The 25,284-nt window shown below is 45.5% G+C and overlaps 1 protein-coding gene across 1 annotated transcript in view; it reads right to left on the bottom strand.

Moving 5' to 3' along the window:
- Positions 1–25,284, bottom strand: part of LOC144687221 (uncharacterized) — an 82,593-nt gene that overhangs the window by 41,455 nt on the left and 15,854 nt on the right. Inside the window, exons 3-15 of the mRNA XM_078553028.1 lie at positions 23,177–23,272; positions 22,640–22,712; positions 19,501–19,592; positions 18,227–18,364; positions 17,837–17,964; positions 17,694–17,713; positions 12,197–12,293; positions 7,074–7,174; positions 6,877–6,986; positions 6,131–6,203; positions 5,959–6,033; positions 3,805–4,857; positions 34–1,195 (exon numbers count right to left, since the gene is read on the bottom strand). Of these exons, the coding sequence (XP_078409154.1) occupies positions 34–1,195; positions 3,805–4,857; positions 5,959–6,033; positions 6,131–6,203; positions 6,877–6,986; positions 7,074–7,174; positions 12,197–12,293; positions 17,694–17,713; positions 17,837–17,964; positions 18,227–18,364; positions 19,501–19,592; positions 22,640–22,712; positions 23,177–23,272 (3,218 nt within the window). The remainder of the gene's footprint in view (positions 1–33; positions 1,196–3,804; positions 4,858–5,958; positions 6,034–6,130; positions 6,204–6,876; positions 6,987–7,073; positions 7,175–12,196; positions 12,294–17,693; positions 17,714–17,836; positions 17,965–18,226; positions 18,365–19,500; positions 19,593–22,639; positions 22,713–23,176; positions 23,273–25,284) is intronic.

Below are 25,284 nucleotides of genomic sequence, written 5' to 3'. Positions count from 1 at the left end.
CTTCCTCGTCTCTAAAAACTTTAAACAACTTGCCCATGTAGAGCCCGATTCACAGATTTCTCCACTGAGTCGTTCGTATATTTGCTGTCCCACTGGAACAAGTATGGTCCTTTCCATTCGAATGTCACCTTCACAGTGTCCTTTTCCTCATGTACGCTGCGAGAACATCGGAACACTTCATCAAACCTGCTTTGCGCTGAATCAACAGAAGCGTAATCAGCTATCTGACCATGTTTTCCCATTGGACCATTATTCTTCTGTGGAGTTGGCATAGAATTTGTAACGTTTGCCCAACACGTGTCTTCACGTCTGAACGGTAGCACTCTTCCAACGAGCGTTCTCTCCTCATCCTTGGAGCCAACCTCAGACTGTACCAGTGAAGCATGGGTCGTGTTTTGCAAGTCCAATGTAGCCGAGAATCTTTTCTCGCTCTCCGTGTGCAGCGACGTGTACTGGCACGCCACAAGCTCCTTCTCAGACGGCACAGGGTTAGCTACAGCTAAGCACAGGGGTTCTCTATCGCTCGGTGGCCGAGAATATGAATGGTCTCCCAACGGGTGAGCATTGCGAGACGTAGCCGAAGATCGGCGAGCCAGCTCCTTGGCTACGCGAGTCTGGGAATTGCGCACCTGCGAGGTTTCGCAGTTAGGTAAAGCCGAGGCTACGCGAGGAGGACATTCTAAACTCAGAGGTGCTGTGGAGTGGGGCAGCTGATTTTCAGAGAACTCTCTACTTCCATCTTGGTGGCTTTCAGCTACGAATGGTGTGATGTTTTGTACCCTTAATTCTGTGTGAGGCAAACAATCGCTGTGGTTGTCAAGCAAATCGGGACAATGGTTTAATTGCTCGCTGCTCCCAACAGAAGTAGCCTTGTTGGTAGCACACGTCTCTGGTGACTGGTGCAACGTCAAGATGCACTGCTGTTTAGATTTTAGCACTGCTGTGATAGCTGCATTAATTGCAAGGTCAGCCAGAATATTTAGTGCATCCGTTTCTCCCTCACGGGTACCAACGCCTTCCTGCGGTGCCCAGCCTGCCATCTCCAGGGTATTCTTCTCACACGACAGGTTTGACTCAGTGCCCGAGGACAGAGGCTGCAGGGAGGCAGGTTCATTTCCAGAGACGTTTTCCACGATGTTCCAGGTACAGACCCCGTACCTCGAAACCTGCTCCGTGTTTATTCCTGTAACACAAACTGACAGGTTTAGAAAGTCAGTCGCAATAGGATGGATGGGTAACGGTCCATACACTAAGCGTTAGAATCACGCAACCGAGAGGAGGAAAGCAATCATTTTTTTTTTGTCCGAGCGGGAGGTCCATCACCGTGCACAGCTCAGGTTTCCAAGCATCATGCTCGAAAGCGGCCTGTCGCTTTAAGACAATCACGATGCCTTGCCTCATATTCCCTGCCTATCAGGCCTTTGGGTAGCGAGTCTTCTTTCACAGACACTTGGGCCCTAGAAAACTAGAGAGAGAGCCACACTATTCACTTGCTTCATCGTGCTTCAGCTGTACAAAGCTCTGGTTACGTATGCCACACCTGAGGAGCAGCTGCAGACTGCACACCTTGGGAAGGTCGTATTGGCCTTGGAAGGGTTTCAGCATAGATTTACCAGAACGTTACCAGGACTCCAAAGGGTTAAATTACGAGGAGTAGTAACACAAATTCAGGTTGTATCCCCTGAAATTTAGAAGCTTAAGGGGTGGTTTGATCAAAGCATTCAAGGTATTAAAGGGAACAAATAGCAAAGAGAGAGAGAGAGAGAAACTATTTCTGCTGGTTGGGGAGTCCAGGACTTGGGGACATGGTCTAAAAATGGGGCCAGCCCCTTCAGGATTGAAATTAGGAAACACTTCTCCACACAAAGGGTGGCAGAAATTAGGAACGCTCTTCCACAAACAACAATTCATACTAGATCATTTGTAAATTTTTGTTGTTAATTGAAGGTATTAAGGGACATGGGACAAAGGCAGATATTTGGAGTTAGGTTGCAGATCACCTATGGCCTCACTAAATGGCAGAACAAGCTTCAGGGGCTAAATGGCCTACTCCTATTTCTATTCTATAAGCACACTGCCAAGACTTTATAAGGTGATCAGACCGCAGCTCTTCAGAATCCGACCTCTGTCGCAGCATCATCAATTCAGACAGACAGACAAGCAAATAACAGTGGGATGAGTTCACCTTATCCACTGCCACCATCTCTCTCCCTGGCAACCGTCTGAGGCTGAACCAAACCAAACAAGCTTCTAACCACATATCACTAAAACTATCTGGTTACACCTCCATAACATCATCTGACTCCACCCTGCCTGAGCTCAGCTGCTCACCTCATCCGTGCCTTATTGACTATTCCAAACCGGTCTCCCTGCTTCCACCCTCCTTCAACTCGGTCACCCAAAACTCCACTGGCCATGTTCTAACTTGCGTCAAACGCTGTTTGCCTGTCACCGGTGTGCTCGCTGACCTACCCTGGCTCCCGGCCAAGCAGCGCCTCGCATTTAAAAGTCTCATCCTTGTTTGCAAGTCCCTCCACGGCCTTGGCCCCTCCCTGTTTCTGTAATCTTCTCCAGCCCCCACAACCTTCTGAGGTCTCCGTATTCCTCTAATTCTGGTCTCGTGAGAGTCATCAGTTTTAATCACTCCACCACTGCAGACCGGGCCTTCAACTGTCATGTCCCTAAGAAGCCTTACTGCCTATCTAACTCTCTTTCCTCCTTTAAGATGACCTTGAAAGCCTACGTCTTAGGCCCAAGCTTTTGGTCACCTGCCCTACTATCTCTTTCTCTGGCTCGGTGTCAAAATTTCACTCCTGTGATGCACCTTGGAATGTTTTAGTGCATTAAAAGCGCGATATGTTGTTTTCCTTTGCAAAGGGGTTGGGATACTTCCAGGATGGCCGAGGTGCTTTCAACATTTTTGATCCCCTATTGAGGCACGCCCAGTATTTAGATTCTAAAAGTTGAGAACAAACTGAAAAGCAAAGGCAGGTGCTGTGACATTCTGTGGATATCAACAGAATATCACATTTTATATTTTTGAGTTAGGAATACATTCCCTCACAACTCTTCCCCTTGCCTCTTTTGGGAATTGTATGATGATTAAATGAAGGGATATTACTGCTAGGGAATAGCAACATAGGAGCAGGAGTAGGCCATTCGGCCCCTCGAGCCTGCTCCACCATTTGACTAGATCATGGCTGATCTTCTACCTCAAAGCCATCTTCTCTGCGCTATTCCTGTATCCCTTTATTTCATTGATGGCTAGAAATCTACAGACCTCTGCTTTGAACATACTCAATGACTGAGCCTCCACAGCCCTCTGTGGATAGAGAATTCCAAAGATTCACCACTCACTGACTGAAGAAATTTCTCCTCATCTCGGTCTCAAATGGCCTACCTCTTATTCTGAGGCTGTGTCCCCTGGTTCTAGACACCCCTCCCCACCCAGGGGAGACATCCTTCTTCTGCATCTACCCTAGATCACCTCTCATTCTTCCAAACGCTAGAGAATACAGGCACAGTCTCCTCAATCTTTCCTCATAGGACACAGATACATTGATTAAGGTGACGATTTTGCATATTTATCGATAACTGTTCCTTGCTTTAAAAGGAAACAATTACTCTTCTTCCGCAGCTCCATACATCTCTGAAGCTTATTTAAAAGCATTGATCCAAATTAATTGTTAGTACAAGGAGGTGGCTTACTTAAAACTGTAACCAGAGTACAATGCTGTCCCAGGATTTCCAGTGGCCCTCATGGCCAGGGTTGGCAGGAGGGCAGCAATCGGAAATTCCCCTTACCAGTTTCAGTATATCGTCTGGACAGCTTTCCCGGCCCAGTCTTCGCTGTGCCCCTGCAGGTGCCGACTGCTTTCCTTGCTGCCGGGGCTTGTTTCGAATTGGCTGGAGAGGGCACTCCGGCGGCTTTCGGGTTCTTCTTGGTCACTCCCGGCGGGGCGGGCGGTTCCGCGGGGGAGCCTTTACCTGACTGCCCCAGGGTCCTTTTAATATTGCGAGCAGACTGTGACCTTGTGGAATATCTCAGGCTCACCAAAGCGGCACTGGCTGCCTCGCTGCTGGGGACATCACTACTGTCGGCCGCACAAGCGGAGCTCCCGAGGGCTCCCGCCGTCTCCGTTTTGGCACCCAGTGTGTTCGATGCGCTGGCGGGCAAAGGTTTAGCTGCCTTCCTTTTCACTTTGATGGCGCCTCTGCCGACTGCCTTACAGGCAACTGGTTTGCTGATTGGGTTAGCTCTTCCCACAGTCTCGCCTGGCTCTCCATCCGTTTGGCTCCGTGCTGGAGATCTACTCATCGTTCCACAGCAAGGAGATGTGCTCGCCACGGGCCCAGCACCTTTTCCTTGGGCCTTCCTGGATCTTGGAATCCTTTTGTTCCGCGGGAACGCGGCCTTAGGGGGCTTTGGTTCGGTAGCAGGGGGATGGCACAAGTCCTCAGGCTTGGCCCCGGAGTCTTGGCACAAGTTGAGAGGGTTCCCCTGAAGTTTCAGGACTGTTGATATGGGAAGCGTGTAGCTTGCAGGGTCAGCAAAGTAAGGAGAAAGTTGGGAGATTCTTGTCCTCTGGTAATCTCCAGGAATAGGTGGCAATCCTTTGTTTGGTGCAGCACCGGTGGCAGTTGGAGGGCCATTGTCCGTGGTGACACCTTTGGAACTCATGGACTGCTCCTCTGGAGTCATTTTGAAATATTCAGCGACGTGATCTTCGACCAATTTGTTCCGCGGCGTCGCCTGAGCGTCAGTGGATTTCAGACCTTTCATCACAGCGTAGCCAATGCCAGGAAGAAGCGGAGTTATCCTATTCTGGCAAAGTGTGCGGACCACCGGATTCATTTCTGCATTGGCAAAGAAAAGCAACATCACACAAAAATACAGAAAACACAACATTGACATCTCAATGTTTAATAAATTCTGCGTCTTTTTTCAGGAACCCATTACTATGAGGTGTTCAAATGGTTCATAAACTGAAAAGGATACATTAACATTCCAATTATCTAACTGCTTAAGTTTATATGTCTACACTTCTTTCCCCTCCCAAAATGCTACGAGTCTAGATACCGTCCCCTACACGTGAGCCAGCTGGAATATGGTGATATTTAGAGCACTCCACGAGACGGTCTCCTGATGGCTCAGTTGGTGAAGGCAGCACATGCACAAGGCACATGGGTAGAACACAGCTCTGTGCCAATCACAGCAACACTGCTAAGAACGATCCCTACGATTGGTCTCGTCACCCAGGAGTGAAGGGAAAAACAAAAATCAGTCAGGGCTTCCTACTCCTGATCGCTAACCAATAAACCACTATTGTAAAAAAAAAAGTGTGGGTATAAACTTCTCAAGGGCAATTAGGGACGTGCAATAAATGCCGGCCTTGCCAGCAACACCCACGCCCCGTGAATGAATACATTTTTTTGAAAAAAGAAACGAGGGCAACATTGGTCACGTGAGCTGTGGTATCTCCCTACAGTTCAAAGTTCTAACCAATACTCATTCCCTAAGTTTTACAGGTGAAGAAGTCATCACTTGCACAAGGCTCAGGTGGTGATGAATGGTACCTGCCAAACTACACCGCACCAGGACTCGATGTGTGCAGGAGAGCGGCAGCAGATAAGTGGAGGAAAAGAGCGAAAGGTCTTCTTCAACACGAAATGACATTGACAAAAACTATCAGCTGAATTTTTGTCAGTTTAACCAAACATATGCCAACTTTGTGAGCCCTTTTTGGTGGGGGATGAGGGAGGGGCATAATAAATGTAGAAACCTCTGCCCTAAAAGGACCCACCCAAGATGAATAAAAGACCAAAAAAGACAACGGGTTTTACAACCATTTTTAACATCATGCTCAAGGGTCATGGAAACATCGGACGATGTTCGATGCTCTTAAAGAGGGGAGTTTACCTGGATTATAAGGAGCAAGAGTATAAAAGAGTCAGTACCTTTGAGGTGAGAAATTCTGGCTGCTTTGAAAATGAACACAGCTTGTAACACATTGTGGGTAGTCTGGCTGCTTCCTGCATAACATGGAACAAGATGCCCATTACTGTCAGGGAAGGATTTCTCCAATTCAGTTATTCAAACGTTCAACTTGGTCATTGTGCATACACTCACCACCGGTGAAACAAGAATCAGAAGCGCTGAACAGTATGAGTAGTCCCTGATCATGCAGGCACTTGACAATTGCCTGGAAAAAAAACACACGCACACCCACTGAAATTCTAAGTGTGTAAGCACATGAACGTGGAAATGGAGGCTGAGAAGTTATTCGAGATGAACGAGTACTTGTATTTAGATAGCACTTTTAACATAAAAATGCCCCCGCTCGGCAGTTTGAGAAGAAGAAACAGACAGGCGCCAAGATTTTAACAATAAATCGTATAGGTGACTCAGGTTTGTAATAGGGCAATGCACTGGTTTTTCTCCACAAACTCATCGGAGAAAGTAGCTTTTTTTGTTTGTTTTTACATGTAGCCAGCCTTTGCCCCATGCCATTTTGAAATGGGAATACAACATTGCAAAAACCTGTTGTGCTTGTTTCTATCAACCTCCAGTGATTTGGACCCAAAGTTGTTCAGCTGGAGTCTGCAGTTCCACTGATAACGCATGGTCCCTGATGTGCTTCGAGCGGACAAACAACAGATTCAGCATTTGTGGAGAGAAAGACAGAGTTAACATTTCAAGTCCGTCTGACTCTTCTTCAGCTCTGAAGAAACGTTAACTCTGTCTTTCTCTCCACAGCTGCCGTTAGACCTGCTGAGTTTTTCCAGCAATTTTCTGCTTTTGTATCATTTATTCAAAGCTGATAGCCGCCAAATACCTTTAGCTCAGAGCAAAGACAAGCGCATTCCAACTCTTACCAGGTTCCTTTTCTTCATTTCATCCACCAAAGGAACCAGCTGAGGGCTCTCTCCTCTCTCCTTGCACTCCACCAGCTCATACCAGCTGCAGTATAAACCTTCCAAACAAACTGAAACCAAGTGGAAACAATGGGTCAATTTTTCAGTCAAACATCTTCATGTGGCTTTAATGCGTGGGGCCAATCAAATTTAATTACCTTCTTTACGTTTGTAATATTCTCTTTGAAAAACTGCCTGCGGCAATTTGCCTTTCAGCTCACCAATGCTCATAACATATTCAATTTCAAGCTTTACTGGTCTGAATGAAAACATACAGTAGATGAAAAGTGTTAATATTTGACAGAAACAATGCACGATCAACATTTTATTTGTAAAATAGTGCAATCTGTACTCATCTTCTGTGTGTTGCCAGCTATTCACAAATTGCACAACCTTTTGTGATGTTTATATCTCTACAATACTCAGCCTTGCAATATTTTATGATTTGGACTGGGGGTTCACAGGCCCCAGGCTGGGAGGGGTCTCGTGGGGGACGGCAGGGTGGGGGTATCCTGGTCAGATACTCAATGCGAGGCCAAGGCTTAAGGAACTGGATGATGCCTTAGCAGTGGGACTGACAGTGATGACTGACCCCTAAAGACTGGCCTTGCAGCCAATCTGCTCTTCAGCTTTGTCCAGAGAGACTGAAGGCGGTCTTTTCCAAGTCCGGGAAAAAGAATTCTCCATCAAGATGTTTAAAACAAGTTCTTTACTTCCCTCTTTTCCATCCCTTTTATTGGGTATTTAAAAAGGTACCAATGATGCTGTCCTTGTCATTCATTTTGCTGGGGTGAATTGGGCGCCACCTCTCAGCAATGTGGAGTCATTACAGCCTGCTCAGTAACACGGCCAGATTGCAATCAATTAAATACAGAAATAAAAAAAGACTTGCATTTATATGGTGCTTTTCATGACCACTGGGCATCTCAAAGTGCTTTACAGCCAATTAAGTGCTTTTTGAACTGTAGTCACTGTTATTCTGTAAGGAACACAGCAGACAATTTGCACACAGCAAGCTCCCACAAACAGCTATGTGCTAATGACCAGATAATCCGTTTTAGTGATGTTGATTGAGGGATAGATATTTACCAGGACACAAGAGATAACGCCCCTGCTCTTCTTCAAAATAGTGCCATGGGATCTTTTATATCCAATCAAGCAGGTAGGAGGGGTCTCATTTTATCATCTCATCCAAAAGATGGCACCTCCAACAGTGCAGTAACTCCCTCAGTACTGTACTGGACAGTCAACCCTATGTTAGATATGCACCTCCTTTTGCAAAAAGGAAATCAAAAGGCGTATATAAAAACCATCCATAAGCACACCAATATGTCAAAGATTTCCAATTATCAATAAAAAAGCACCAATTATCTCTTCATCATTATTATTGTTATCCTATTATAATTGTGACTCTTCTTACACATGAACCCTACTTCCTGCTCCTCCAACATGCAGCTCAGTGTCTGGAGATTGTGAGGTTGATGGCTGGGACCAGACATAAAGAGCCCTCATGGACTGAGATAGTATTTGTCTCAGTGATATTGATGTCTGTGCAGCGCTTTGCATGTTCAATGCCTACAGTACCCAGTACAGGAGCTCCAACTCCCCCTCCCCGTGCTGGCACCAGAGGAGTCTAGAGTGACACGACCACACAGTCACTCCCATGAGGTATCACCAGAGCTGTTACCTCTCTTTCCAGCCGACCTTTGCCGGGCTCAGGATCAATCTGATTAATGATCTAAGCAAGAGCAGACAAAACAATCCCAATTGAGCCCCCGAGTTTGGGTGTTTGAGGGATTCACTGGAAGCAGTCACGACTGTCACACCTGTAGAACCTTCTCCGGGTGTCCTACTGATGAAACAGTTTCCTGGACCGTCACGTTCACCAGGGAGTTGGCGCATGGTTACCAGAGCCACGCTGCACAAACTAATGCTGAACTGCCATTAAAACATCTTTACGGCACTGCACAATATTCAATGGGTCTGGACTGTTGGCCAGCTCAGCACAGGACCTGGCCGACTTCCTGTCCTCCGCAACTAGCGAGTTGCTCAGAGCACCCGGCCAAACTCTGTTTGAGAAACAAACGCAATGGCAGTGAAATTTCACCTGGGAGCTTCACACTGCTGCAGCTTCTTGCAAAGACCAAGAAAATACCAGGGGGACAGGAGCATTTTGAAAAATTTATTCTATCACAGGTATGGGTGTCACAGGGTAGGCCAGCATTCATCGCCCACCTTTAATTGCCCTTGCGAAGGTGATGGTGAGCTGCCTTCTTAAGCACTGCAGTCCAATGTGTTGCAGGAATGTCCACAGTCCGTTCGGGAAGGAGTTCCAGGGTTTTGACAGAGCGACAGTGCAGGAACGGCGAAATAGTTCCAAGTCAGGATGGTGCGTGGCTTGGAGGGGAACTTGCAGGCAGTGGTGTTCCCATGCATCTGCTACCCTTGTCCTACGTGGTAGAGGTCGCAGGTTTGGAAGGTGCTGTCTAAGGAGCCTTGGTGAGTGCCTGTAGATGGTACACACTGCTGCTACTGTGCGTCGGTGGCGGAGGGAGTGAATGTTTAAGGTGGTGGATGGGGTGCCAATCAATTGGGCTGCTTTGTCCTGGAGGGTGTCAAGCTTCTAGAGTGTTGCTGGAGCTGCACTCGTTCAGGCAAGTGAAGAGTATTCCATCACACTCTTGACTTGTACCTTGTAGATGGTGGGTAGGCTTTAGGGAGTCAGGAGGTGAGTTACTCTCCGTAGAATTTCCAGCATCTGACCTGCTCTTGTAGTCACAGTATTTATATAGCTAGTACAGTTCAGCTTCTGGTCAAGGGTAAACCCAAGGATGTTGATAGTGGGGTATTCTGCAATGGTAATGCCATTGAATGACAAGGGGAGATGGATAGAATGCCTCTCATTGGAGATGGTTATTGCCTGGCACTTGTGTGGCACAATCATTACTTGCCACTTATTAGCCCAAGCCTGAATATTGTCCCTGGGCTGCTTCAGTACCTGAGGAGTCACAAATGGTGCTGAACATTGTACAATCATCAGTGAACAACTCCACTTCTGACCTTACAATGGAGGAAAGGTCATTGATGAAGCAGCTGAAGATGGTTGGGCCAAGGACACTATCCTGAAGAACTCCTGCAGCGATGTCCCAGGACTAAGATGATTAACCTCCAGTAACCTCAGCCATCTTCCTATGTGCTAGGTATGACTCCAACCAGTGAAGAGTTTTCCCCTTGATTCCCATTGACTCCAGTTTTGCTAGGGCTCCTTGATGCAACACTCGGTCAAATGCTGCCTTGATGTCAAAGCCAGTCACTCTCACCTCACCTCTTGAGTTCAGTTTTTTGTCCATGTCTGGGCCAAGGCTGTAATGAGGTCAGGAGCTGAGTGGCCCTGCCGGAACCCAAATTGAGCATCAGTGCGCAGGTTTTTGCTGAATAAGTGCTGCTTGATAGCACTGTTGATGACCCCCTTCCATTACTTTACTGATGATCGAGAGTGGACTAATGGGGTGATAATTGACCGGGTTGGATTTGTCCTGCTTTTTGTGTACAGGACATACCTGGGCAATTTTCCACATAGCTGGGTAGATGCCGGTGTTGTAGCTGCATTGGAACAGCTTAGTTGGGGGTGTGGCTAGTTTTGGAGCACAAGTCTTCAGTACTCTTGCTGGGATGTTGTCAGGGCGCGTAGCCTTTCCGGAATTCAGAATCTTCAGCTATTTCTTGATATCACATGGAGTGAATCGAATCGGCTGAAGGCCAGCATCTATGATGCTGGGGATCTTAGGATGAGGCAGAGATGGATCATCCACCCAGCACTTCTGGCATAAGATAGTTGCAAATACTTCAGCCTTGTCTTCTGCACTGATTTTCTGGGCTCCCCCATCATTGAGGATGGGGATATTTGTGGAGCCTCCTCCTCCAGTGAGTTGTTTAATTGTCCTTCACCATTCATGACTGGATGTGGTAGGACTGCAGCACTTAAATCTAATCCACTGGTTGTGGGATCACTTAGCTCTATCTATCACTTGCTGCTTCCAATGTTTGGCACGCAAGTAGTCTAGGGTTATAGCTTCACCAGGTTGACACCTCATTTTTAGGCATGCCTGGTGCTGCTCCTGGCATGCCCTCCTGCTCTCTTCATTGAACCAGGGCTGATCCCCTCCAGCTTGATGGTAATGGTAGAGTGGGGGATATGCCGGGCCATGAGGTTACAGATTGTGATTGTGTCCAATACTGCTGCTGCTGATGGCCCACAGCACCTCATGGATGCCTGATTTTGATTTGCTAGATCTGTTTGAAATCTATCGCGTCTAGCATGGTGATAGTACCACAGAACAGTGGTAGTGTTACCAGACTAGTAATTCAGAGACCCAAGCTAATGCTTTGGAAATGTGCGCTCACTCCCCACCATAGCAGCTGGCAAATTAAAATTCAACTAACTATATGAGACTAGCATTTTATTCCAGGTTTATTTATGTAAAAACCCATCTGGTTCACTAATGTCCTTCAGGGAAGGAAATCTGCTGTCTGGCCTACACGTGACTCCAGATCCACAGCACTGACCTCTGAAATGGCCTAGCAAGCCACCCTGTCGTATCAAACGGTGACAGAATAAAAAGCAACTACAACTCAGGGGCTGCAGCGGTTCAGGCCGGCTGTTCACCACCACCTTCTCCAGGGCAATTAAAGATGGGCAATAAGTGCTGGTCTTGTTAGCGATGCTCACATCCCAAGAGCCAATAAAAAGAGTGGGGAACGGGGAAGATACATTACAGGAAGGGCATTTCCTTCAAGGGACAGAAAAAAAAAGGACTGGTTCTGGAGGTGTCCAATAAGCAGCAGTACATCATCAACGTATTTCCTGGCGAGTCCTTGCATCATGGCCCTGCACTCACCCCGAGATCAGCTTGCCTGCTGCTCATGGCCAAAGGGGTTTAGTGTTAAACAATTACAGCTGGGTAACCCATCCAATGCAGATCCTGACAGAAACTTTCCAACTAAAAGTAAACCTGTTCTTGCTCCATATCCTTGAACCATGCACTCATTGATATTAGATAGGCAAATACCAACAACAACGACTTGCATTTATGCGCACCTTTAACGGGGTTAAAAACATCCCAAAACGCTTCACAGGAGTGGCATCAAACAAAATTTGCCACCAGTCCACCTAGACATAAGGTCAGGCAACAAGAGGCACATTTTTAAGGATTGTGTTAGAGGAGGAGGCGGCGGAGTAGTTTAGGTAGAGATCTTTGAAGGAACAAAAGCACAGACTTACAAAACGACTGGCATCAATGGACTGCCATTTGACTTCAGAGCAACACTGATCACTTTGCCTTTGTTGATAAGCTGTCCTTTCCAAGGATAGTAGTCGGCTGCTTAATTTAAAAAGTTGAGGTTAAAACCAATGGAAATGCCTGAAAACGGAGCTTCACAAACACAGGTCACCAGCTTATACATCACACCCCTATAACAGTTCAGTCAGCCACAAGGAAACAAAAGCACAAAAAAGGAATGTACAGTCTAGTCCTAATAATCCAAATCTGATTTTAGTTTCAAAATTTTAAGAAGTGAAATAATTAAAATTATGCAATGCAGCAGAGTAGGAACTTAGTGCCTAAAATTCTATTTAATATAAAACAAATTATTGGAATACATTCAAAGTACAACTTGGAAACTGCCTGTTTGGTTCAACTAGTCTGCGCTGGGGCTCATGCCCTGCACAAGCAGTATCCTAACTCCATTATCACACCCTGTTCCATGAGTCTTCATCCCCCTTTTACCTTCAACCACCTGTCTAGCCTATTCTTCAAAGCAGACAGGATCTTTGATTCGATCATCAACACCAGTACCACATTCCACAACCCTCTACAGAAAATGTTTCCATGTAAGAACGTGAGAAATCGGTGCAGGAGTAGGCCATTCAGCCCCTCGAGCCTGTTCCGCCACACAATAAGATCATGGCTGATGTGATCATGGTCCCAACTCCACTTTCCTGCCTGCCCCCCCATAAGTCATGACTCCCCTATAGTTCAAGAATCTGTCTATCTCAACCTTGAATATAGTCAATGACTCAGCCTCCACAGCTCTCTGGGATAGAGGATTCCAAAGATTCACAACCCACAGAGAAGACATCCCTCCTCATCTCCGTCTTAAATGGACAATGCCTTATTCCCCCTATTCTGTCCTAAATCTCTTTTCATTAAATCTTGAGGAAAAATAATTACTCTTGCATTTAAGCCCTTTCATTCTGGGTCCCTCAACACTGAAAATTGTCCAGCAGCATCTGTGTAAAGTGAAATAAAGTTAATGCTTCAAGTCAGTGACCCTGCGTCAGAATTGTAAGTGATTGAAGATGGAGCAGTTTTTAAACAGAGGTAGAGCAAGGGTGGGTGGCGGGGGGCGGAGAAAAAAGCAAATAGGAAAGTATATGATGGAGTGGAAGGCAGGGGAGGTTGAATGACGAAAGCGATGATTGTGAAAGGCACAATGAAATGGAAATGGGTCAAGTAAACTTACAGCAGCTGTACAGGACCTTGGTGAGACCAAACCAGGAGTATTGTGTGCAGTTTTGGTCTCCTTACCTAAGAAAGGATATACTTGTGTCAAGAAGGTATAATAATGTTGTTGGAAATTATTTTAAAATAGAGTTCTAGTGGGGTCTGTGTCTTTGTGTGTGTTTCAATTGGATTAAAGTCAGCCAGTCTGGTAGCTTTGATGTTTGGAGTTTTGAGATGTTAATTAGATAAATGTAAGGAGGGTAGAAGGAAAAGTGTAAATTTGCATTTGTTAAAAGAAACCATTCAAGGCTGCGGGTGAAATCTTACACCTAGCTAGAAGACACCAAGAAATGTGTTCATTTTTTTCAGCTTACTAATAAAATTGTTAGAGATAAAGATAAAAGCCTAGTGATACCATGGAAAATTTACATTCAAAGAGAAAGATATGTATAAAGGAGAAAAGAGATGGTGTGTAAGGGAGAGACATTTTAAGATCCAACGAGGGTGAGAAGCCTCCAGCCTGTAAGCCTCAAGTCTGTCCGCAAGGACCCAGAGCTGAACGAAACTCATTTTGAATGTGCCTGTCCAGGGTGTGCTTTGCCAGAGGTCTGTTAAATCTACGGGGTTTACAGTTGCCTTACTGGGGTTGTAATTGAGAATCAGATCAATTAGGGGATTTTTGTAGTTATTATAGTAGCAATTTTGTAGACATGTGTACGTGTTTATAATCTTTCTCGTATTAATATATGTTTAATTTTGTTTTATAAAAGAGCTCTTGAAACTCTTGAAACTTATTACTACTGAATTCAAAGCTTGCATCTCGAAACATACAAATTGGATTATGACAGTTGTTTCAAGTTTCCCTCTGGGATTTGAACAACTCAGCCTTTACCATCAGCTGTGTCATCGTACTTGCCATAGAGGGAGTGCAGCGAAGGTTCACCAGACTGATTCCTGGGATGGCAGGATTGTCGTATGAGGAGAGATTGGGCCGACTAGGCCTGCATTCACTGGAGTTTAGCAGTATGAGAGGGGATCTCATCGAAACATATAAAATTCTGACAGGGCCAGACAAACTGGATGCAGGGATGATGTTTCCTCTGACTGGGGCGGTCTAGAACAAAGGGTCACAGTCTCAGGATACAAGGTAGGCCATTCAGGACTGAGATGAGGAGAAACTTCTTCACTCAGAGGCTGGTGAACCTGTGGAATTCTCTAGCACAGAGGACTGTGGAGGCCAAGTCACTGAATATATTTAAGAAGGAAATAGATAGATTTCTAGACTCTAAAGGCATCGAGGGGTATGGCGTTAAGATAGCGGATCAGCCATGATCATATTGAACGGCCTAGTCCTGCTCCTGTTTTCTATGTTTCTATAGGTACAAAAAGTGTGTCGAGAGGAGGTGTAAATGGAAATTGCAGAATTACCACCAACAGCTGTCATCAAAGGTATGGGGCAGGGGTTTAACCTGAAATTGTTGAACTCAATGTTGAGTGTGGAAGGCAGTAAGGCTTAACCTTATGTTGAGCTTCACTGGAACAGCACAAAAGGTCAAGAACAGAGAGAGGTCAAAGTGTAAGTGCAGCAGAGAATTAAAATGACAGGTGACTGGAAGCTTGGGGTCACAATCTGGGTTTGATCTCCCCAATGTCGAGGAGACCACATCGTGAGTAGTGAATCCAGTACGCTCAGTTGAAAGAGGTACGAGGAAATCACTGTTCCATACGGAAGAACTGTTTGGAGCCTTGGACAGTAAGAAGGGAGGAGGTAAAAGGGCAGGTGTAACATTTCCTGCACTTGCCATGGGAAGGTGCCACGGGAAGGTAGAGGGGTTGAGGAGATTGAGGGGTGGACCAGGGTGTCACAGAGGGAACAGTCCCTTCGGAAGGTTGAAAGGGGAGGGGAATGAAATGTAGTCCTCACACCCATTCTTTTCAGGACTCTATTCCATTCTCCCAGTTTCTCTGTCTCATCTGTTCAGACAATGCAACCTTCCAGGCCAGTATTTTCCATCTGTATTCCTTTTTCCTCAACAGAGGATTTCCTCCAACAGGGCCCTCAATTGTGTCCACTCCATTTCCCACACTATTGCTCTCACCCATTCTTCTCCCCCACCTCCCAGAACACAATAGGGTTCCTCTTGTTTTCACCTTCCACTTCACTCACCACCTCATTCAACGAATCATCCTCTGCCATTTCCACCACCCCCAGCATGGTGCCACCACCAAATCCACATTCCCCTCCCCTTTCAGCCTTCTGCACAGACCCTTCCCTCTGCGACACTGCTTCACTCCTCAGTCACCCCCATAACCCCTTCCCCTTTGCCATGCAAATGCAAGGGATACAACACCTCCCCTATTACCTCCTCCCTTCTCACCATCTAATTACCCAAACATTACTTCCAGGTGAAACTGCGAATTATGTGTCTTTCTTTCAAGTTAGTGTACTGCATATAGGCTGACAATACAGTCTCCTCTGCACTGGGGAGATTAAATGTAGATTGGGTGACCGCTTAGTAGGGGAGCTTTGCTCAGTCCGCAGGTGTGAACCCTTGTTTCCAGTCACCTGTCATTTTAATTCTCTGCTCCACTCCCACTCTCTGTCCTTGGCCTGCTGCACTGTGCCAATGAAGCTCAACATAAGCTCAAGGAATAGCCCCTCCCCTTTTGAGTAGGCACTTTACAGACTTCCAGACTCAACAGTGAGTTCAAAAACTTTTGATCCCGATCTTTTGGATCGCAACCGTTGGTGATAATTCTGTTTTTCATTCTTTACAATGCCTCTTTTATTTCTTTACTTGTCCCACTACCATCTCTTTCTGCCTTGCGCCATCATCTCGTTTAATGTCTCCTGCCTTCAACCCTATCACAGACCTTTTCTTGTCATTATTTCCTCCGCTCTGCCCCTTTCCCTGCCTTGCTTAAAAACTGTTCCATCTCTAAAGACTTTCCAGTTCTGATGAAAGATCATTGACCTGAAAGTTTAACTCTGCTTCTCTCTCCACAGCTGCTGCCTGACCTGCCGAGCGTTTCCAGCACTTTCTGTTCCTATTTCAGATTTCCCGCATCTGCGGTATTTTGCTCTTATCTCATCCTGGTGGATCTGTCCTGCATCCTCTCAACGTCTGCCCCATGGCCTGGAGCCCAAAACTGCAAACAAACTCCAAATGTGATCTTTGTTTTTGAACAGTTGCTATTACACTGACGCTCGTATTTCATTCCACTTAACTCAGTATTTCGCTAGTTCTTTTTTCTTGAAATAAAAATGGTCTTTTCACTTTTGAAGCTGAATTCCCAAATCCCTCACCTCTCCCACCTCACCCAGCCTTCCCCCATTCAATGAATCATAATTACCTTTTCTTTACATAAACCAAAAAGCTGCCACCTCACACCTAGTGGCATTAAATTCAATCTGCCTCTTTTGCCATTTCCACCCATTCTATCAATATCCCCCTCTCACTGCTTCCTTTGTTCCTCAGAATTACTGCATCTCTTACTTTAGTATTCTCTACAAATTTGAGTCTCACTCCCTTCAGCTAAATCTCTAAATAATTGACGTACACTGAAGGGATGCAGTTCCAAAACAGAACCCACTCTCTCTGGGAAACTCCCCTTAACTCCCACACTGTTTCCTCCCTTCGGACCAGTTTTCAAACCCAGTTTGCTCCCCTCCTCCTGGTCCCTTTAATCTGCTTGAACTAAGCAATTCCAAATTAAGAGGAACAGAGAAAGTGAGCAGTTGATCTCACTCTGTCCTCATGTCTTGATTTGTAACAGAGTCATCGAAACAAAAATGCATTACAACAACACTGGGCTATTACTGGGAGAGATGGCGGCACAGCACTATGGACTAGTATCCTGAAGACCAGGGGTCCCAGGTTCAAATCCCACCACAGCAGGTGGTGAAATTTGAATTTGATTAAAAACCTGGAATTAAAAGTCTGATGATGACACAAAACCATTAACTGATCGTCATAAAAAAAAACCTTCCTTTAGGGAAGGAAATCTGGCCTACATGTGATAACAATGTAGTTGACTCTTAAATACACTCTGAACAAGGGCAATTAAATGCTGGCCTTGCCCACATCCCATGGACGAATTTTTTAAAACTCCGTTAAAAAATCCATTTCACGATGCTTACAGTCACTTTTGAGCCACTGGATCAGATTTATTGGAATTAAATTCAAAAATGTGCGACAACCACAGAATAAAACATTTTACTTTTAGATATTACGCTAAAACATTAAAGCTGAGTTTAAAGGAATAGTAATTTACCTTGAATTTCTGGAACAAGACTGGAAGAAGAAAAGTGAGAAGAAATATTTAGGTACCATCACATGGTTTTTAAACAGTCATTAGTATGTGCATCCTCAAACAGAAATGTCATTACTCCAAAGAGGACAGAAAAGAGAACTTACATCTCAATCTCTGCTGACTTTGACATCATGCACTTGTTGTCACAGTACTGAAATGCTACAACAGCGTAAGGATAAATCTGTCTAGGGCACTGGAGAACATCACACTGTCCAAACTCATATAAGTAATACTGGAACAAAGGGAAATAAAGCTGGTCACTAACAGAATACAAATAGCTACATCCAGTAGCGGGGACTAAACTTAAATATTATTCACAAGTTTGCAAAACTAAAACACATCGGGCTGAATCAGATTAATTTCCAGGGATAAAACGTTGATTTTTTTTTTTTCCCAAGAGATTAAACTATGCAGCAAGCGAGAAGTGAGTTTTGAGAGGGAGGAATGTCCCTCAAAGCAAACATAGCAGATAAATGCAAAAAAAGTGACTTCACCTGCGTCAGTTCAAAGGCTTGAAAATGGCTGGTTATGGAAGAGACTGTATTACTGTTGGCAGAAACATGGCAGTTGTAACTAGCGGATGGTCCAGTCAAATCTGCTGTGTAATTTTCAATCACAGACTTCACTCTACCCTGTTAAATAAACAAAACGGGAACATGTGGAAAAGAAAAATAAAAGGTCATTTTTAACGCGATTAAACACAAATCTTAACAAAGCCTACAGAGCGCACAATCATGCGTTTATTTATTGTGCATTAACTGTGAATAAGCAGAGGTAAAATCATCGAGCGAGTGCTGTCAAGTTTCACTCCAGGCTCCAGCCAAGCAAGCAAACACCAGGATAATGGTATTTTAACAATGGTATTTTATTCAAGAAATATGCTCACAGCCCAAAGGCTGAACTGCAGTGTCACTTACATCAAAAAAATTCATAGGATTCATATATGGTCTGGCTAATGTTACAACCACATCTTTCAGCCCTCTCTTCTGACTAGTTGCGTTCAACAGATGGCAGTGTTCCTTAAATTAACCTGCACTAATTCATACAGCAGCTGTGAAATATGACATGTTTGAATACGGTAGCAAGCGTGATGTAAACACAGGAGTGACTCGGTAATACTGAGATGTTCAGCTGCAAGCAGGGAAAAGAAAATTTTTTTTTTATAAATTGAAGAGCATCTGAGGAAATGAGGATCCAACTCCGATGGATCTTGTGTGGATTACGGCGAATTATCACAGAAGAGTGAAAAGAAAAACGGCTCCATGGTTACAGCTGTGATTGCAGAGACTACCCTAACTTGGGGAATCTTGATCTGCTGTTCATCGAGAAGTGTGCAGCCATCAAAGAAGCGTCTGTTACATATAAACACAACTTCCTCGGAGGAAAAGTTTAAGGAATGAAAGGCAGCTGGTGGACCTTAATCCAGGAATGAAGCACATCCTGTTAGGCCAAGAGATGAAACAGAAGTTATAACTTTCTGAAATTTCCAGCTCTGTGCATGATATCTGATGGGTCAAATAATGAAACTCAGAGCACAACCAGAGCAATGCGGCGTTATAAGATGTTCTTCCATCGCCACCCGTAGCAGCAGCAACAGAAATATCCAAAACCAGTTTTATTTTGTTCGATGGGAAGGAGCGAGTGGAAGAAAGGAAAGAACAAATGTTTTAATTCGATCAGGCTGGGGAACTTCAAAGCGATAACACTTCTCGATCAGCATGAGCATTTACTGGGTAGAATACAATCACAATGCTTTCCTTTACCTTACCTTAATTATTTTAAAAATGAGAATATAGCCGCACTTCCCATGGTACCACGGTGTAGGATGAAGGAAGTCTGAGTACTTACAAAGATATACTCCTGTCAGATGAGAAGAAAAGGTGAAGTTACTTGAATATGTTGAATATGGAAACATCCAAAACTTACAAAAGCCAATAGCTTAGTTCCTAAGGCCTTGAAATGTGCTCCTTACAATAGTAACTTTTATAATACAGAGGCCGAGGGGACAGGAGCTTAAGCTACACCAGGATAGGAATAGACAGCATGTCAGAAGGTCCTCGTTTTCCCAGAAAACCAAGAGCCTCTGGAATACACTGCCAGTTGGAGTGGCGGTGCTGACTCCCTACATTACCAACAAGGAGGAGCTGACTGGGGCAGAGATCACATCATATAGACGGTGTCTTTATAGCCAATAGGTGGAGCTGGGTGTTGAGCCCCAGGGGTGATCGGGAATGGAGGAGGGCGGGGCACTAAAGCTCGCACCATCAGCCATGTGGAAGTACTCCAGCTCCACTCCGCCCTGGGCCATTTTCCCAGAAGAAAGGTGGAACCTGGCGCTCCAAGAAAGGCTTAGGAGGTCCTCCCTGCCTGCCTCTGTGCAGCAGCAGATGTAGGTCACCCTGTAGAAGGAATCCCCACTACCCCTGACCCTGCCCCACTGTGGTGGCCGTGCTGCAAAGGCCATTTTTAAGTTGGGAGAGGGGGCATCTTCATTTTGAAGTGGCCTCTCTCTCACTCGCCTTCCAGTGCATCCTGCTGCTGCCTTCAAGCTGGGAGGCCTCTGATTGGCCCTCCGGCTTCAAGAGTCCACTCACCGTCTCTGGTTGGATGGCGAGGCCACTCTCTGGCCATTAACTGGCTGCTCCGGAGAAAATCACATCAAGTGACTGTTGGGAAACACAGTGCAGGCTTCTGACCCCATGTGAGCCTGAGGGATGTGTTCAGAAGCCTGCAGAGAAAATCCAGCCCTTAGTTCACACGATCTCTCGGACTGGTTTCAATCATCTGAGTGAGCGGAGAGGTATTTTCCTGGAACATTTCTTTCCTTCTTATTGGCCCTGGGTTTTTCCCCTGTCCCTGCCAGGCAGTTAGAAGGTTGGGGAAATGTCTAGTTGTGATACTCCAGCCATCATGTGTGAGCAGTGTGTTTGATAGGCTAGCTGGCCATTTCACACCTGTCAAATTTGGTATGTATGTCCATATACAAGTACTTGATTCTTTTTTCCCATTGTTTTAATAGAGGTGTTTGACTCAGCCTTACTGCTGCTGTCCCAGAGTTGACTATTTGTTGTACCACTTCTCCTAAGCTCGCTAATCAATTCCCAATAAGTCTCCCAGCAAATTATTGCATGCATTTGTCACTGAGGGATGAGGGAGCACAACAGTCCAACTTATGGTATTCGTCCCCATTATCTGGATTACAGAAAATTCCATGCCAACCTAAGGTAAAAATCAAAACAAGTAATACACAAGAGCTCAAATATAATTCTACAATGCACTTTATGCCATGATGGACAGCTTCCACAACATCAGTCAATTATCTCAACGAAAACTAACACCACGTGAAGTTTACACTTCAGTGAGCACACTGTTTAAAACTCGGCAATATTAAAAGATTGAGATACCTAGTTTCCTTTCAACAGAGTCCTTAGGAGTGTTGAACTATAACTTTTCCACCAGAAACGAAATAGTGTACTGATCAACAATCTAAATCTCACACAAGTCCTTTGTGTAACTTTAAACCAACCATCCAGCCGCAGCATACAGGAGAACTGAAACCGAAAGACAACTTATTCACCGAGTCCAGTAGTCAATGCACAGCCGCGATTCAGATGAAAGGTTAATTAAAAAAATAAACTTGTATTCCTCTATAAACTAAGTTACGGGCTGTAAAACTAACGTGCCTCCCTACAGTTTCAACCATCTTGTTTATGGCTGGTGTGGTTTGCTGCTTTCCTGTCCATTCTCCCACCTTCGCTGACTCTTGCACTCAGCAGCTCTGCGCACCAGCAGCTTTGGTCAACCTTGTTTAGGGAGATATGTTCACAAGCACATGTAGGTAAATGAGGATATTCTGAAGCTGACCTTTCGGTCTCTGATGGCTGTATGGGGCTGGTCTGCCCAGTCATGGATAGAAATATAACACACAAATTTGACCAGACACTATAGTGGTAGTTCCATGCTCCCTCTTGCGAGTCAGGGGTAGGGCTGCAATACCGTAGCTCCAATTAACCAACCTATACTCTTCTGTATCCCCAGCTGAAAACATGGTGTTGCAGAATTGCCCCACTCGACAGTTTTGTTCAGGAATTGAATTAACTACGTTGTTCCCCTGCACATTGTTTAGGTAAATGTGCTAAATTTGCTCTTGCTTCCTTGAATCCTCCTTCCCAAAGGAAGTCTCTCTGTGCTCGTCTCAGAGGGAGGAGCTTCCAGTGAAAAAAGCGGACTCTGTCAGTGAAGGTAGAAATGAGTTACCCGTCTCCTACAGGGTCAACGGACAGGAAGGAGGAGGAGGAGCTGGAAGAACAGAGACATGTTTTCTATAGCTTGGGATATTTACACTTTGCAATATTTATGGGGATAATCTAAAAAGAGTGCCAAATGCAAGTTCAGAGATATTTTCCTGGGATCACCCAGCAGAGAAACTCTGTTGCTAAACATTCTACACACTCAAAAATGGTGCACTCTGAACAAACAAGTCCATTGCATGTAGGATACAAAGCAGTGTGTAAAACTGTCTTCCGGTAGAAAAGTCAATGATTTACTTACAGAATGGCATACCTAGCTAAGGTTGATACAGACCTTTGCAATGCAGTATGAAGCTTAGCAGCAACAGTAAGGTTGCAGGAACAAGCTTAATAATTAATTAAACCTTGTGCAAATCCTAACTCCAATGGCCACGGGCAGGCAAGAACTTGCAGTATATATTAGATGCCTAAAATGGTTTCTGAATAACGTGCTTATCTTTCAACAGTTCACATTATTTAAATGAACTAAAGGAAGGGTTGGGCTTACTGCCAGCAAAAGCAGTATTCACTTTCTGCAATGAACAGGCACCAAGATCCACTCAGCATGCATGTGTATGTTATTTTTTTTATATACAGAATGATTATACGCTAAAATACCCTTCAGTGGATCTCCTAGAGTTGTAATGTTACTGTTCCCGACCTTCAATCCATTTTGACAGACAGATCTTGCCTGCAAGGGTAAAACAAAAATTAAGAGGCAGCGACACAAAGAAAACCAAAATAAAAACCATATTATAGCAATTAGGTCCATACAAACATTATCCCATTGCTTGTGATACATAACCCTCTTCTTCTAAGCCCTTGGACTGGACCCCCTCTTTCTAAGGTCATTCCAATTAATGTTTGTCTGCTTATATAAAAATATGATTTGTATTAGATATGCAGAAATGTGTTAAAGAGCTGCAACACTCTTAAAATTTGGATGAAATTAAGAAATACTCCATATGTCGTCCTGGTTTATGAAGCTAACGGAGTTGGCTATATAATAAGTTACGGGTTTGCTTTACAATACGCCTCCCTCCCTACCCTCCATATTTCCAAAAGTACACCGAAATGCATTTTAAAGGTGCCTTTGATGTAATAAAGCTTCAAGATATTTCTAATTTTTCCCCAAACAGCGTTTTTTATTTTTACCTGGTCTTCTGTTTCAAACAGTAAGAAGGCGAAGGACTCAGCAAGTTCCTCCTTACTATATCCTTTCCCCTCCAGATCCAGCCGACAACCTTTGAGCTGCAATTAATAAATAAAATGTTACGCTCTTCCAAATTACAAAAAAAAATAATCAATTCGGATTTGACAAAACATTAAATTCTGCCTTGTGTTAATAAAGGTCTTGGCTCAGATTTTGCAGTCAGTGGCGAACAAACAGAACTACAGCATTCGTTACACCTACACCTGCCCATACAAAGTGCGCGTGCTTTCACGCTGGAGATGCAGTTATAGTCCAGCATCCTCTACAGTGGACCTGGGATCTGTGTAAACAGAACAAACGACTTTGTGTCCTTTTTAAACCAACCAGAACGAAGAATCCTTACTGAGCCGCTCAGAGTCTAAACCTGGGCATGCAAGTTAGAATATTTAATTTGACGCCCAAGTCATGTAACTCAACTCCTGATCCCAAAGCCTGTCCACTATCTACAAGGCACAAGTCAGGAGTGTGATAGAATACTCATCCCAGCAGGGGCAGAGTGCAGCTCCAACACTCAATAAGTTCGACAGCATCCAGGACCATGCAGCCCACTTGGCTGGCACCCCATTCACCGTCTTAAACATTCACTCCCTCCACCACCAGCACATAGTGGCTGCTGTGGGTACCATCTACAAAATACGCTGCAGCAACTCACCAAGGCTCCTTGAACCGCACCTTCTAAACTCACAGGGCGGAATCGTCCCAGAGTTGCACTACGTGTGGTGGCGGGTGGGTAAAACGTGCTGCAATGGCGGCTTCTCACGCTGTATCGTCCCAAACCCACCACTTCACTTATGCATTCCCGGGAGACACGCCGTTTCCATGATGGGTGGGCTCCGATTCACCCGCCACGCCGTCACCTCGCTGCTTCATCACACCGGGCACCACGTTTAAAGTGCAGCCATGCGCACACCTCTCAGTACTTCCAGTCCAGGACGGCTGCAAGTAAGACATGGCCCCGAAAGGCAAGATGACTGCAGCCCCTAGATTTAGTGATGTGTCCCTCAAGCTCCTTTTGGACGATGTGGACACCCGCCATAACATCCTCCACCCCCACTCTGGCCGCAGAAGGGGCAACAACATTATCACTCCGGCTTGGTAGGTGATGGCAGTGGTGGTCAGTGCCAATGCTGCACAGAAGAGGTTGGAGCCATCCAAAGCAGATAGAGGATGAATGATCTCATCCGTGCCACCAGGTTAAGGCAATCATCTCAACACTCTAAACTCACACACTCAAGCCCATCACACATTCACTGGCATCTCACTCACTGCCAGCTCAAGGGACATCACCACCCATTGTCACACACATACCCTCACATCTCCATCTGGCCACATCTGCTCTGGAGATTGCCTCCTCATCCCTCACCCTCTTGAGGCCACTTGTACATACCAACATGTGCCCCCACACATACCCTGGAATACCACACTTCCCCATTACTGCCCTCATCCTGCAACCTCTTCCCTTGCCTGAGGCCACATCTCCCCCTTCCCCAAGCAAGCCCCAGCCCTGCAGACATACAAAGCCACTCCCATCTTATGGCTGGTCTGATAGGTAGAGAGCTGCCCATGAGTCCTCCTAAAAGTGATGTGGTGCTGCCTGTGAAGATTGGCGCTGATGAGTGCGAGTGCTGCCCGAAGCAAGGTAGGCAAACAAACCTCAAAGTCCCAAGCAAAGTGCAGCCCACCAGGTGCACGTCACTTATGTGCAGTTGTGAAACACGTTGGTGTTCAATCACGCCGACGTGGGCAGACAATCCAGTGTGGGGGTGGGGGGATGAGTCCGGCGGGCTGGCCTTCTAATGATGTGCAGATGTATTACAATGAGGTTCCCGACGCCCGATGGCGGGAAACGTGACCCCCCATCGACGGGCTGAGCGGACAATCGAAAACTGGTTTCACAACATCATGAAACTGATTTTTGGGCTTCTCGTCATATTGTCCACTCACGCCGCCGCCCAACGCCGGGGTGGGGTGGGGTGGGGGGGGAGTTGGGCACGGACAATTCTGCCAACAATCTTTATCACAGAAGAACAAGGGCAGCAGGCAGCATGGG

This window comes from Cetorhinus maximus, chromosome 12 (assembly GCF_964194155.1).
Source record: "Cetorhinus maximus chromosome 12, sCetMax3.hap1.1, whole genome shotgun sequence".
Classification (NCBI taxonomy): Eukaryota; Metazoa; Chordata; class Chondrichthyes; order Lamniformes; family Cetorhinidae; genus Cetorhinus; species Cetorhinus maximus.
This window is presented reverse-complemented; position numbering and strand designations above follow the sequence as displayed.